The following is a 12,508-nucleotide window of genomic DNA, read 5'->3' on the forward strand; positions in this document are numbered from 1 at the left end:
ATTATTTGGTTGAGGGTACCAAATGTCATATTTCCAAGTTTGCTGACGATACTAAACAAGGTGGGGTTGTGAGTGCAGAGGAAGATGTCACGAGGGTTCAAGGGGATAAGGGAAGAATGTGAAATTAACCACTTTGGTGTAGTTAACTGAAAAGCAGAGTATTAAAATGGCAAAAGATTGAGTGCTGTTGATATTCAAAGGAACCTAGATGTGTTTGTACACAAGTCACTGAAGGCCAACAAGTTGGTGAAGTAAGTGATTAGGTGGGCAAATGACATGTTAGCTTCTATTATGAGAGGACTGGAACACAGGATTAAGGAAGTCTTACTGCAGTGGTACAGGGCTTTGGTGAGACTGCACATGGGGTATTGTGTACAGATTTGGTCTCCTTATTTAAGAAAGGATGTAGAGGACAAACAGGAAAGATTCATTAGACTGGTTCTGGGGTGTCAGGTTTGCCATATGGGGAGTAGTTGAGTAGACTGGGCCTGTATTCTCCAGAGCTTAGAAGAATGAGAGATCTCATCAAAACTTACAAAATTCTTCTAGGCCAGATGCAGGGAAGATGTTTCCCCAAGCTGAGGAATCTAGGTCCAGGGAGCCCAATTTTGGAATAAAGTGTAGGCTGTTTAGGACAGAGGTGAAGAGAAATTTCTTCAGAGGAGGAACTCTCTGCACTGGGAGCTCTGTGAAATATTGGGGAAGATGACCAAAGGCTTGGCCAGAGGTGGGGTTTAAAGATGGTAAGAGGTAAAGGGGCAGACAGTACTTGGGTAGTTAAACCTACCTCTGGCCAAGCCTTTGGTCATCTTCCCTATTATTTCCTCTGGGCCAGATAACACTCCTGTAAAGTTGTAGCAAATAAGTTGTAGTTGGCGCAGTTGTTTCTATTTCAGTGCTTTTGCTTATTGAAGTACATTTTGCTTTTACTCTAATCTTTTCCTTGCATATAAATATTCACGCCTATTCTCCATTTACCAATTAAATATCTGTTTGCCAGTGGCCATTCTGGCAAACAACTACGTCAAGAACCACTTCTTTTCCATGACAGAAAATGGTATCACAGAAAAAAAGTATCATAGAGCCCTAGAGAAACTTTAACCAAAGATAATTGGGGAGGCCCACAGTGGCTAGAGTAGTAGCTGGCACATATTGATATCACACCAGATTTTGCAGAAAAATACTGATATCAAGGAGAATCATTAAGGTTATTGTGACAGATTTCCAAGAATAGAAGCATAGAACAATACAGCACAGTACAGGCCCTTCGGCCCACGACGTTGTGCCGACCTATATAAAAACCTACTCCCTGATCAATCTAACCCTTCCCTCCTACACAGCCCATAACACTCCATTTTTCATACATCCATGTACCTATCTAAGAGTCTTTTAAATGTCCCTATTGTATCACCCTCTACCACCACCCCTGACAGTGCATTCCAGGCACCCACCACTCTCTGTGTAAACAAAAACCTAGCTCTGACATCTCCCCTAAACTTTCTCTGTAAATTCCTTGCTTCTTCTGAGGCATGAATCTATTTTTTTTCATGATTTTAAAAATCTCTGATACTTACCAAAGCTCAGGATCGGAGACATTTGTGACATCGGCATGGACTGTAGCTGCTGTATTGATAACCTGGCTATGATTGTAAACACGTCTCCATCAGATTTTGAGTGGAGAAAGGAATGAAAACTGTGCACCTTGTAGGGGATCTTTAGAAATCAAGGCTGCTTACCCTTAGCCAACCTAATCCTTTCCTCGCCGGCTTTGTATGGAACAAGGTAGTGTCACAGTCACTACACTGATAACCCCTGAATACGGAGATCATCAGTCAAAGGGCAGCTCGGGTCACTCAGCAAAGCACACATTACTGACCCAGAATTCCCATACCTCTTTGGGATACGTTTCAGTCAGTGATTCATTGAGTCATATAATATTGAAACAGGCCCATCAGCTCACCAAGTCCCTGCTGACCATCGAGCACCATTTACTCTAATTCTTCAATGATCCCATTTTATTCCCCCCATATTCCCAGAACTTTCCCCAGATTCTATATCCACTAGATCTTTACAGTGGCTAATTAACTTACCAATTCACACACCTTTGGGATATGGGAGGAAACTGGAGCATCTGAAGGAAACCCACACAGTCGCAGGGAGAACATGCAAACTCGACACAAACAGCACCCGAGGTCAGGATTGAACCCAGGTCACTGGAGCTGTGAGGTAGCAGCTCTACTTGCTGCACCACTGTGCTGCAGTTTGTGGTTAACTTTCCATTGGTAGGAAAATAGGATGGAAGTCACATACACTGGCATTCTGCCCAATTAACCATCCACCTTCTCAAATTACCTAAAGTTTTATGGTGCTTCTCATGAAGCACTGCAGAGCTCATTCCCATATTTTATACTAAAGCCCAGGGGTTCTGCTACTCTGAGGTTGCTGCTTTACAGTAAACTTGGGGCAAGGTGCACTAAGGGCTGTAACTGTTCCCACCATCAACCGAGATGTTATGAAGTGAAGGTTTTACATGTCTGGAGAGATTCCTTTACAATTTCCGCAGTTGGGAATATTTTGTTTTGTTGGCAAATTAAATGTGGTTTCAAACAACTTGCTTCTCACTCCCTTTAACAGAAGCCATGGAAAGATATTTGTTGCCCCACATCACTCCATCTCTAGCTGCAGTGAGAACCTTTTAGGGCTGCCCATTACCTCAGAGGACAGGAGCAGCATCAGAGCAGAATTGGACAACATTCTAAAAGAGCAGACCAGCCCAGATGAGGCCCTCACTTTGTACAGAGTCTTAGTGAGCTGTTGTGTAAGAAAAGAATCTTTCATCAAAGAGGCAACCCTGCCAGATGCTGCGTAAGGACCTGCAGTCACACTTATCCACATGCACTACTCCTCCTGTGACTTGGAGATTGATCACCACCATCAACTTTTATGGCACAAAGTCAATTCATGTAGCTATGAGGTATCTCTGTAAAGCCACAGGCAAACATACATCAAGTGACTGATGTACTTTACAGGCAACCAGGGAAATTCATTTTACTCAGCTTCATGGTGATCTAGCAGTGAGTGTGGATCTAGTTTCACAGGACAGTTTGTCTTCTAAGTTCTTGGATGCTGTTTTGCCAAAGAACTTTCCTCGGAGGAAAAAGAAACATAAGGGTTTTAGGATTGTGCAAACAAGGTATTGTTGAGGAGAGATGTGGGTGGTGCTCCCTTGAAATAGAGTGCAATATGAAGAATTAGCTGGAAGGTTTCTCAGTTAGAAAGTGGTAAGTGCGGTGTCCAAGGTACACAAGGGTAAAAAGAGAGAAGGGCCGATGTTTTAAGATCTGGTCCCAATCAGTCTTGGAAGTGAGAAAATTGATGCTTAATGTGAGTACCACTCCCTTCCATTAGGAGTTCGTACGTTCTCCCCGTGTCTGCATGGGTTTCCTCCGGGTGCTCCAGTTTCCTCCCACATTCCAAAGACGTACAGGTTAGGGGCTGTGGACATGCTACGTTGGCGCCGGAAGAGTGGCATCACTTGCAGGCTGTCCCCAGAACACTCTGCGCAAAAGACGCATTTCACTGTGTGTTTCGATGTACATGTGACTCATAAAGATATCCTATTTTATCTTATCTTATCCCATGCAGACCAGTAGATCACTGTGTAATCATTTGGGTTTTATTCCTCTTACTGTTCCACTGTATAGCACTGACCCATTGTAAATGCTGGTTTACATAATCCTTCAAGCAATCTGTAGGCACAGCTGATCTAATACTGCTGCAGGTCACTGTCAGCTTTTACCCCACTACAAATACCAGTACTATTCTCTCTGTAACCTCCAACAACATTTTATTGACTGTAACCACAACAATAAACATGTTTTGTTAAGTTATTTCAAGTTTATATGTTTATCTGATGAAAAACCTTATACGTAATATCTGTGAACTGTGAGTTGCTATTTAGCCAATATATGTTTCTTAAGTTCCTGCCTTTTCTTTCAAGTGCTGGTAAACTTCAGATTGAGTGCTGCTTTGGATTAGATTTTCACTTGGTTTACCTTGGAACTTTGGAGGCTCTTTAGTGCTCCCTGATTTTCTTCTTTTACAGTCAAAGAAACCCAATTAAGACCTGGTACTATTAAAGAACAGAAATAAAGGACTGCAGATGCTGAAATCTAGATGAAAAACACAATGACGCTGCAGGAACTCAGCAGGCCAGGCAGCATCCGTGGAGAAAAGCAGGCAGTCAACGTTTCAGGTCAGGACCCTTCTTCAGGAATGAAGATAGGAAAAGGGGAAGCCCAATATATAGGAGGGAAAAGCAGAGCACTGATAGGTGGACAAAAGAGGGGAGGCAGGGTAGGCACAAGGTGGTGATAGGTAGATGCAGGTAAGAGATAGTGATAGGTAGGTGTGGGGGAGGAGAGGAGAGCAGATCCACCAGGGGAAGGATCAAAGGTGAGGAGGATAGAAGGGGAGGTTGAAAAAAGAGAGAGAGGCTGGGAAAGGGAAGAAAAGGAGAGGCATGGTTGGGGTGGGGTTGGGGGATATGGGGGTTGGGGGTGGTGGGGATTACTTAAAGTGGGAGAATTCAATGTTCATGCTGTTAGGCTGTAAGGTTCTAAGATGGAAAATGAGGTGCTGTTCCTCCAGTTTGCGCTTGGAATTTTCCTGGCAGTGGAGGAGGCCGAGGACTGACGTATCTGGTACTATTAAAAACTGACTTTAATGATCTTTAAAAACTGGTATTGAATAGGATTAGAAAATCAAAAAAACTACAAATGCTGGAAACATTCATCAGATTAGGCAGCATCTTTGAAAAGATAAACAGAGTTAAGATTTCACATCAAAGACCCTTAAAGGTTCTTCAACCTGAAACATTAATTGTCTTTCTCTTTCCACGGATGCTGCCTGATCGACCAAGTGTTTCCTGCATTTTCTGTTGCATAATATCGGCATTGTTTTAAATTGCAGAGTATCATTTTTGTATTAGGTTGCTTAATTTTCCATTTTCTTTGATGCTGATATTGTATCAGATTCTGCACTGTAAAGGTATCATAATATTGGCATTATATCAGATTGAAAAAAAAGCATAGTCTTATTGCTATATCAAATTCAATTACATTGGTATTGTATCAAATAGTATGTGCTTCTTTCTCTGACATATAGCATTAGTATATTATTTTGCTCTATCAGATTGTACAAAATTGATGTTTAGTTGGATTCCAGTGAATTGTTAGAACTGCAGTCAGCACTTCCTGGACTGCACTTTGTCGCCATCTCCTGGGTTGATTGAAAATACAGAAATCCTTTCAGTTGGTGATAAATAATGGACTTTGGCATCAAAATAATTTTACAGATGATGATACTGAGTGAAGGCTTTAATGGGATTCCTTAGGCACAGAGCCAGGAGGAATCAGGAAAACTTTAATCGAGGTGAACAAATTTTGAAGTGTTCTATGGAATAATTTGTCAAAGTGACTCCAACAGGATTGGTAACCAGAATCAGAATCAGTCAGGTTTATTATCATTGACGTATATCGTGCCAAAAAGGGAGGGAAAGACTTATTTTAAGCAGCAAGTTTTTTTTAAATATCTGGAGTGCACTCCCTGAAAAGATGCCAGAAATAGATTCAATAATAGGGTGAAATAGGTATAAACTTGAAGGGGAAAATCTTCAGGGCTAGAAGGAAGGGATAATTAGACTGATTGAGAGAAAGCAAAGTATGGTAAGTGCTCTATCATTGTATTAATTTTATTAATTCTGTTAACATTAATGGAATCAAAAAGCCAAACAGAATTTTCTTCCAATTTGTAACAATTGGCAATTAGATCCAACCTCTGCTGTCAGAAATCAGGCTGGGTTCATTACTGTAACTGATCAGCTGTTGGCTTGTAGGTTTAAGTCAGTTCTGAAGGGACAATACTGAGAGCTGCTCTTTAGTGAAACAACTTCTTGTTAACAGGCACACATATGCATGCAGAGCCCCATGTGTGTGTATGTTTGTGTGTGCACGTGCATGCAAGTGTGTGGGAGTGTGTGTCTGTCTGTGCACAAATGTATGCACAGAGATCTCCTAACAATAAGGTTGAGGGATCCTCACAGAGGCAGAATGGGTCCGAGTTAAGAAACATACATAAGAAATCTAAATTAAGTTTGTAGAAAGTGAAATATTAATTGGCAAACACAACTGAGTTTAAGGGAAGAGACAAAGGATATAAATAAAATGTTACTTTGTTAAAAAAAACTCCAATAGCAAATTCCTTGTGAAAAAATGACAATTTTATGCATTTTATCAGGGTCAGAGAGTTTGTTCAGCAATAATTATCACATACCACACCATTCAAAACTTACTTCTGAATGCACTAGATCTTTCACTAGTTGCTTTTCATGTGAAAAAACTGAGCAAGTACAATAAGTTCACATCAATGCAGTTGTCTCATCTCGGAGTCTATTGGCATGAATGGTACTTGCAGTTCAAACAAAAATGGAGGTATCTCAATCATTCACTTCTAGATTTATGCATGTAAGTGCTTGGGTAAGGACAGTAGTCATTGCTGTTTGATTAACCTGGTAAGTGCTGTTGGCCTCACTGCAGTATTACGGCAAAGTATGACCCAATACCTTTGAGTGTGGCGAAAAACAGCTTCAACACAAACCCCATCTTTGGGAATCAGGTTTCTGCCATTAACATTTATAATGGAAAATGAGTATGATGTAAGTTGCAGCAGATGCTCAAATGTCAACAACCCCAGGTGCACATTCATCAAGACTTATAGATCAGCTATAATTGAACAGTTGTCTGAGTATACGACATATGAAGAAAACAACAGGAAAAATAGAAGGAGAAAAATGACGGTGTGGTAGAATGTCTGTAATGGAGATGTAGAAAAGTCCAGCTGAGAGGAACTAAAGGTCTTGAGGATCCTCATTTCTGCAGTTTGGGCAAAGTGTTGAAATGTTAAGACTTGTTTTATATGAGGTGAGAATACTGCATCTGGTGCTGATTGATACGTTCCTCAATGGTTACAAAATTGCAGGATACTAATCAATGTTTTCTCTGAAATTGCCAGTCAAGAATATGTCAAGAAACACTATGAAATTTACAAATTATGCTATTAATAAGTGGAAACTATTTCAAGTATCCTTGAAACTCTTGCAGTTCTTGGCAATCAACAAGTGGATTTACAGCAGGTGTTTAGCAGGCGTTCTCTGAACCAAATCCAGCAGGACATTTAATTCAATGTCAAAGTTTCGAAAAGAGGATTTTAAAAGAAGATTTTAAGTATGACCATAAGCTATGTTACCATGCGTAGCAGCAGCCTTACACATATCAGTGCTTAATGTAGAAGCTGTTCTCTGAATCAATCCAAAGACTTACCTGATGCAGTTTAGCCAGGCTAAAGATAATACACACATTCTATTGCTTAGCTTCAGGTTGAATAAACTTACAGAAATTGACAAGGAGGAATTTGTTTTCATTCAGTGCTCTGTCAAAATTTTCTTTAGTTAGCACAAGAACATTGTGATCTTCTTTGATCTTGGGTTGTTCAGCTTCCCGTGCTCTCGTATCATTTTTTTCCTTTTTGTTCTTGGGGGTGAGCTCAGCCCAAACTGCAGATAAAAAGACTGGTAATAAAAGCACAAAAAATGAGATTTTCATTTTGTGGCTCTGGGTGATTAAGACTTGAGAATTCAATCACTCTCCATTTTTCACTGCATTGAAACTTTCAGAACAGTTTCAAGATAGCCAGAACAAACAACTCATGCCCTTGTGCAGCTAAACTTGGAAAATGATGAGATAAACATCTGTAATCAATATGATGAAATACTACACATTAACCTTGCCACTGATACAAGGTTACCCCCATGGGTACTTTCTTCATTGCTTATGATATTCATTATATTTGCGCTAAAGCAAAGGGATTAAGAATTTATTGTAACGGATGATTTGACATAAATATTTCAAACCACTAGAATTCAAAGAATTATTTTTCTATTGGGAAAACTTGCTGAGCTCCAGGTATTAGATTCTTTTTGCACCTGTGAACACAGAAGATATGAGGATTTTACTGCACTTTTCCTGCCTTTGCAAGTGGAAAAAGAAAAGTGGACAGATATATTAAAACTAAGGTACCTGTGAGAGTTAAGTAAGTGACTGCTGATGACATTGAAATTATTAGTAGCACAGTTACACTTGCATTAAACCTGATAAGGTCAAACCACGTTTGGGAAACCGTTTCCACCAGTTTAATTCCAAATTCATTACTGGATACTGAAGCAACAGAAGCTTTCATAAATAGAGTTTGCTAGAAATTGGGCATTATAGAAGACAATGTTCAAAATGCTTCAAGTGAGCAAGCAAATAACAATCTGCTAAGGAAATAAACATGAGGTACAATCTCAGCTCGCAGCCCAGAAATTCAGCAGTGATGCAAGCATTTAACTTGCAGCAATATGGGAAATGACCTGTGTGTATATGAATTCTGCAGGAGAAATGTTGTAATGAGATGACCTGTATGGATGGCATGCGAAACAAAGATTTTCACTGTACCTCGGTACATGTGACAATAATAAACCAATTCCAATTCCAAATGTCCCATCTTTCATAATGGCCCATGCACCAAAAGACCCTTGCCTGAAATTGAAATTGTAATAATAGTAAATAAGGGAGCTAACACTCATTTGATGTTCTTGATTGCTTGGTTTGTTACCCATACCACCTAAATCTTTAAAAGCCATAACAACAAAGGTAGTTTTTTTTCTAAAATACCTGCCTGAATGTGGAGCCAGGAGTCTGGTGGAACATAAATGCCTCTCCTTGTTCCAAAGTAAAACCAAATACCTGCCACCTGCTCTAGTTGTTGCCTCTTCCCTTCTTCCTTTAGCTGCCTCTCCACCACTCCTAGTTTGTCACTGTTTTTCGAAGTTGCCTACTGAGTCCCCAACAAAAGAAAGTTTGAAGATGGTAGATAAAAGGCTTTCTTGAAGATAGGAAGAAATGAAGAAGAAAGTGGGGTTTCTACTTGGTCATGATGGCTGAGAACTTTGAGACAAATATTAGAGGAGGGTACCGTTTGGGTTTTACTAATGTTTAATGATATCAGTGTAATAAGGGAGCGATCAATTTACACCTTATAACTTAACAGATAGTGCAGATTCTTAAGATGTTAATAAAAGGTGGTGAATATATTGTGAAGTTCTAACCTTCCCCCTGGAGAATGAGAAATTGTAAGGTGTAGGAACACTGCAGAATAAAGAGATGTGGTTGCCAAATAAAGGCAATGTCTAGAAACTGTGAGTGGGTGCTATTATATCTGGTGTGTTACCTCGCACAGCAAATTTCATCCAAATGCCAATGATAAATATTTGAAACATTTATTAAAATGTAACAAAAATTGGTGCTGCTATGTTCTGAGTCTGATTTTATGTAAATTCACATACATACAATGCAACTTCTTCAAATTTGCTTTTTAGTAGGACTTAAATAGACACTTAATATCTTAAGAAATAGGCCATGAGCCATTTAATAGCAGGTTGCAGAGCAGTCATCAAATTTATATAAAAAATGGAGGTTGGTTTTGATGAAGGAAAAATAGACTTATCTATAATTTGCAGTCAAAAGTGAACATTTGGTGTTAGCCAGTGATCTCCAAAGGAAAATCACAGTTACCTTATATGGTTTCTCGAATGGGATCTTCCAGTTTGGAATAGCTGAATCCACCCCGGCAAAATCCTATGTATCAATATGGCCTTTTATGACTGAGATCATGCTATGGGGAGGTGTTGTTTAGGAAATTCTAACACCCAGCAGAAAGCAGCTGAAGAAACTTGGACAGTCAGCTAAGCAACACACACCCCTAACCCAATTTCAAAAAACCTTCGAAGTTTCTGATATTTAGAAACCTACAAAATGTATTAAAATCGATTAAAAACAATTTATTAAAACAAAATGAATTAAAATCTCTAAACAAAAACAAAATTTATTAAATTCTCTAAACATTTCAAAAAAACTTTGAACTTTCAAATAAATTCAAAGATTGACAAGAATCTGAACTAACTACTTCCTGCCTTAATCCTTCACAGCCATTTCCTATTGAAATGAGTGGGATACCTGTCCCTGTGTTATGTCCAACGTAAATGGTGGGGAATTGGCACTGAAACCAAACCTGCCTCAGATTACCATTTAACTCATGGTAAACCAACAGTAAATCAATATTGACTAAACACTGACCAAAACTTCCATGTCTGCATGTCATGGAGAACTGCAGCAATTTTTTAAAGAATCTTTTTCAAATAGACTGGAAGCTGAAGAATTTGTGAAAGGAGTTGTTCATACAGAGACAGTGACAAGACTAACCCAAGGACACAATCCACCTATCTGGCTTCTCCACAAAGATTATGTGTTATAGCTATCCATAAAATTTTCAAGTCGACAGACAAGAGCAAGAGTTTTTCAAGGTGCTGAGAAGCTCAAAGTTCTTCCTCCCTCTTCCCATAACTTTTCTGTTAAAATTAATGACAAGGTCTATATAAGTTAAGCAATTCATGGACCCATGTTAACTTATTTGGAATCAGATGGTATCATCAAGAGGAAGGGATTTGCATTAATCAATTGTCATGGGTGTGATTTTAGTATATGAAAGGCTATGTTAGGTCTGTACTCTGTACTTCATTAAACTTCAGAGACATGCTTGTGGCCACAGCAAACTGCTCTGGACAAAGGTCAAATTTGTCAAAAGTACAACAGACGTATTAAATAGGTTGCATCCAGTCCAAAGAAGCAAAGTTTAGCAAGGATGATGGTCACCGTCCGTTCCTCAGAGGCTCACTCACTGAGACAATGCAGCACAGGGCTTCTCGTTGTCCTGCTGTGATCTACTGACTGCTGCTTCTCTACCTTTGGATTACCCTTAATCTCTCTCTCTCTCTCTCTCTCGCCCCCCCCCCCCCTCTCTGTCTCTCTCCCCAAACTTTGTATATTTTTTCTCTTTGATCTTAACCTGTTAACCATCAGTTCCCAGAACTGCCTTTCCCTGCTCCTTTTGATGACTCTACATTAAATTCACAACTAAGAGAATGAGCATCACAGCACAGTTGCCAAAACAAGCACAAATGACCACAAATTCCAAGTTGTAGATGATGTATTTTTTGCACATATGCATATTTTCATGTTGTTAAAACTGCTTTGATGTCTCAGTTACTTCTGTCAACAATGTATATGAGCATAAGTATCACATGTAATAATATAGAAGTATTTAGCATATATGGATACATATGGCCACATGTATATTATTTAGTGTAGTAGTATTGTTTAATATGTATTCACATTCATGATTGAATTCCAAAATTACACACAGTACCATAGGGCATTCCTGTAGGTTCGTGGAGAGCTGTTGATATTTCTCCACAAAATCCAAGCTCATACATATTATCTGAATTGCTTGACCTCACAATGTAGCTGGTAACAAAACCTGCAAAATTTTTCATCATTATCATCCAATGCAGACAGCTCTGCACTGGAATTGGCTGATCCACTTTATTATATTTGCCATTGCTTGTTTTGCAGCAAGCTAGGATCCCCACAAAAGTGTGAAGACACTGCAAAAAGTGTTGGGTTGTCTCTTTAATGAAATCAGCACTACATTGAGGAACATTATTAGCTTTTTAGCCAACAAGTGAAAGTAGAAGTAACAGAATCTGTTTAAATCTAATATTGTTTGTAGTTACATACACTGAACATCTAAAACCCATGACTACTAGTGTCATTTGTTCTTCAAATGAAGACACACATAGGATTATATTTATCGATGATCTCTGGTTGCTCTGCATAAAACATAAGTCAGACAAAACAGAGATGTCAGGGTCCTTTGCCAGGACATCCATAGCATAAGTGGATTGGTAGTCAGGGTCCTTTGCCAGGACATCCATAGCATAAGTGGATTGGTAGTCAGGGTCCTTTGCCAGGACATCCATAGCATAAGTGGATTGGTACAACAATCTGTCAGCTTCCACGATGTTTTTTTTCTGGGACCAACCAGTGGGCAGTGAGAAGAGAGGCTGGCAGTGAATAGTAGTGGGTAATGGAAGGGAGATGGCCAGTGGGAGGGGGGTGAACAATAAATATACTTTCTCTTGAAGACTTCAGGAATTAGAGGACTTAATCGTAATGACAGTGCCTCCTTTAAATAAACGTTTCCTGTGGGGTAAGATAATAGAAAACTTGGAAGTAAACAGATGTCAAATGAATGATTGTGGTCAATAAGAAATCTAGTTGTCACATAAGACACTATCACAGTTGGAAATACAGTGATGTCACCTTTTATTTGATTGAGATATGAGAACAAGAAAGATACTGCTTATGAGCATGTCTTGTGTTAAATAAAAATGCCATTTCACTTAAAACGATATAACAAGTACAACCTTCATTTTCACAACATGAGCCAAATGATGTGGGCGAAACTGGGGAATAAATTCTCCTGTTCTTACCCAGCGTTCCATAGGATTTCC

The 12,508-nt window shown here is 39.3% G+C and overlaps 1 protein-coding gene across 1 annotated transcript in view; it reads right to left on the bottom strand.

Moving 5' to 3' along the window:
- LOC127573253 (protein disulfide-isomerase-like) overlaps positions 1 to 809 on the bottom strand; it is a 46,501-nt gene extending 45,692 nt beyond the window's left edge. Inside the window, exon 1 of the mRNA XM_052021286.1 lies at positions 788 to 809. Coding sequence (XP_051877246.1) covers positions 788 to 809 — 22 coding nt within the window. The remainder of the gene's footprint in view (positions 1 to 787) is intronic.
- Between the last annotated feature and the right edge of the window lie 11,699 nt (positions 810 to 12,508).

The sequence above is a fragment of the Pristis pectinata genome, chromosome 8 (genome assembly GCF_009764475.1).
Source record: "Pristis pectinata isolate sPriPec2 chromosome 8, sPriPec2.1.pri, whole genome shotgun sequence".
NCBI classification, from domain to species: Eukaryota; Metazoa; Chordata; class Chondrichthyes; order Rhinopristiformes; family Pristidae; genus Pristis; species Pristis pectinata.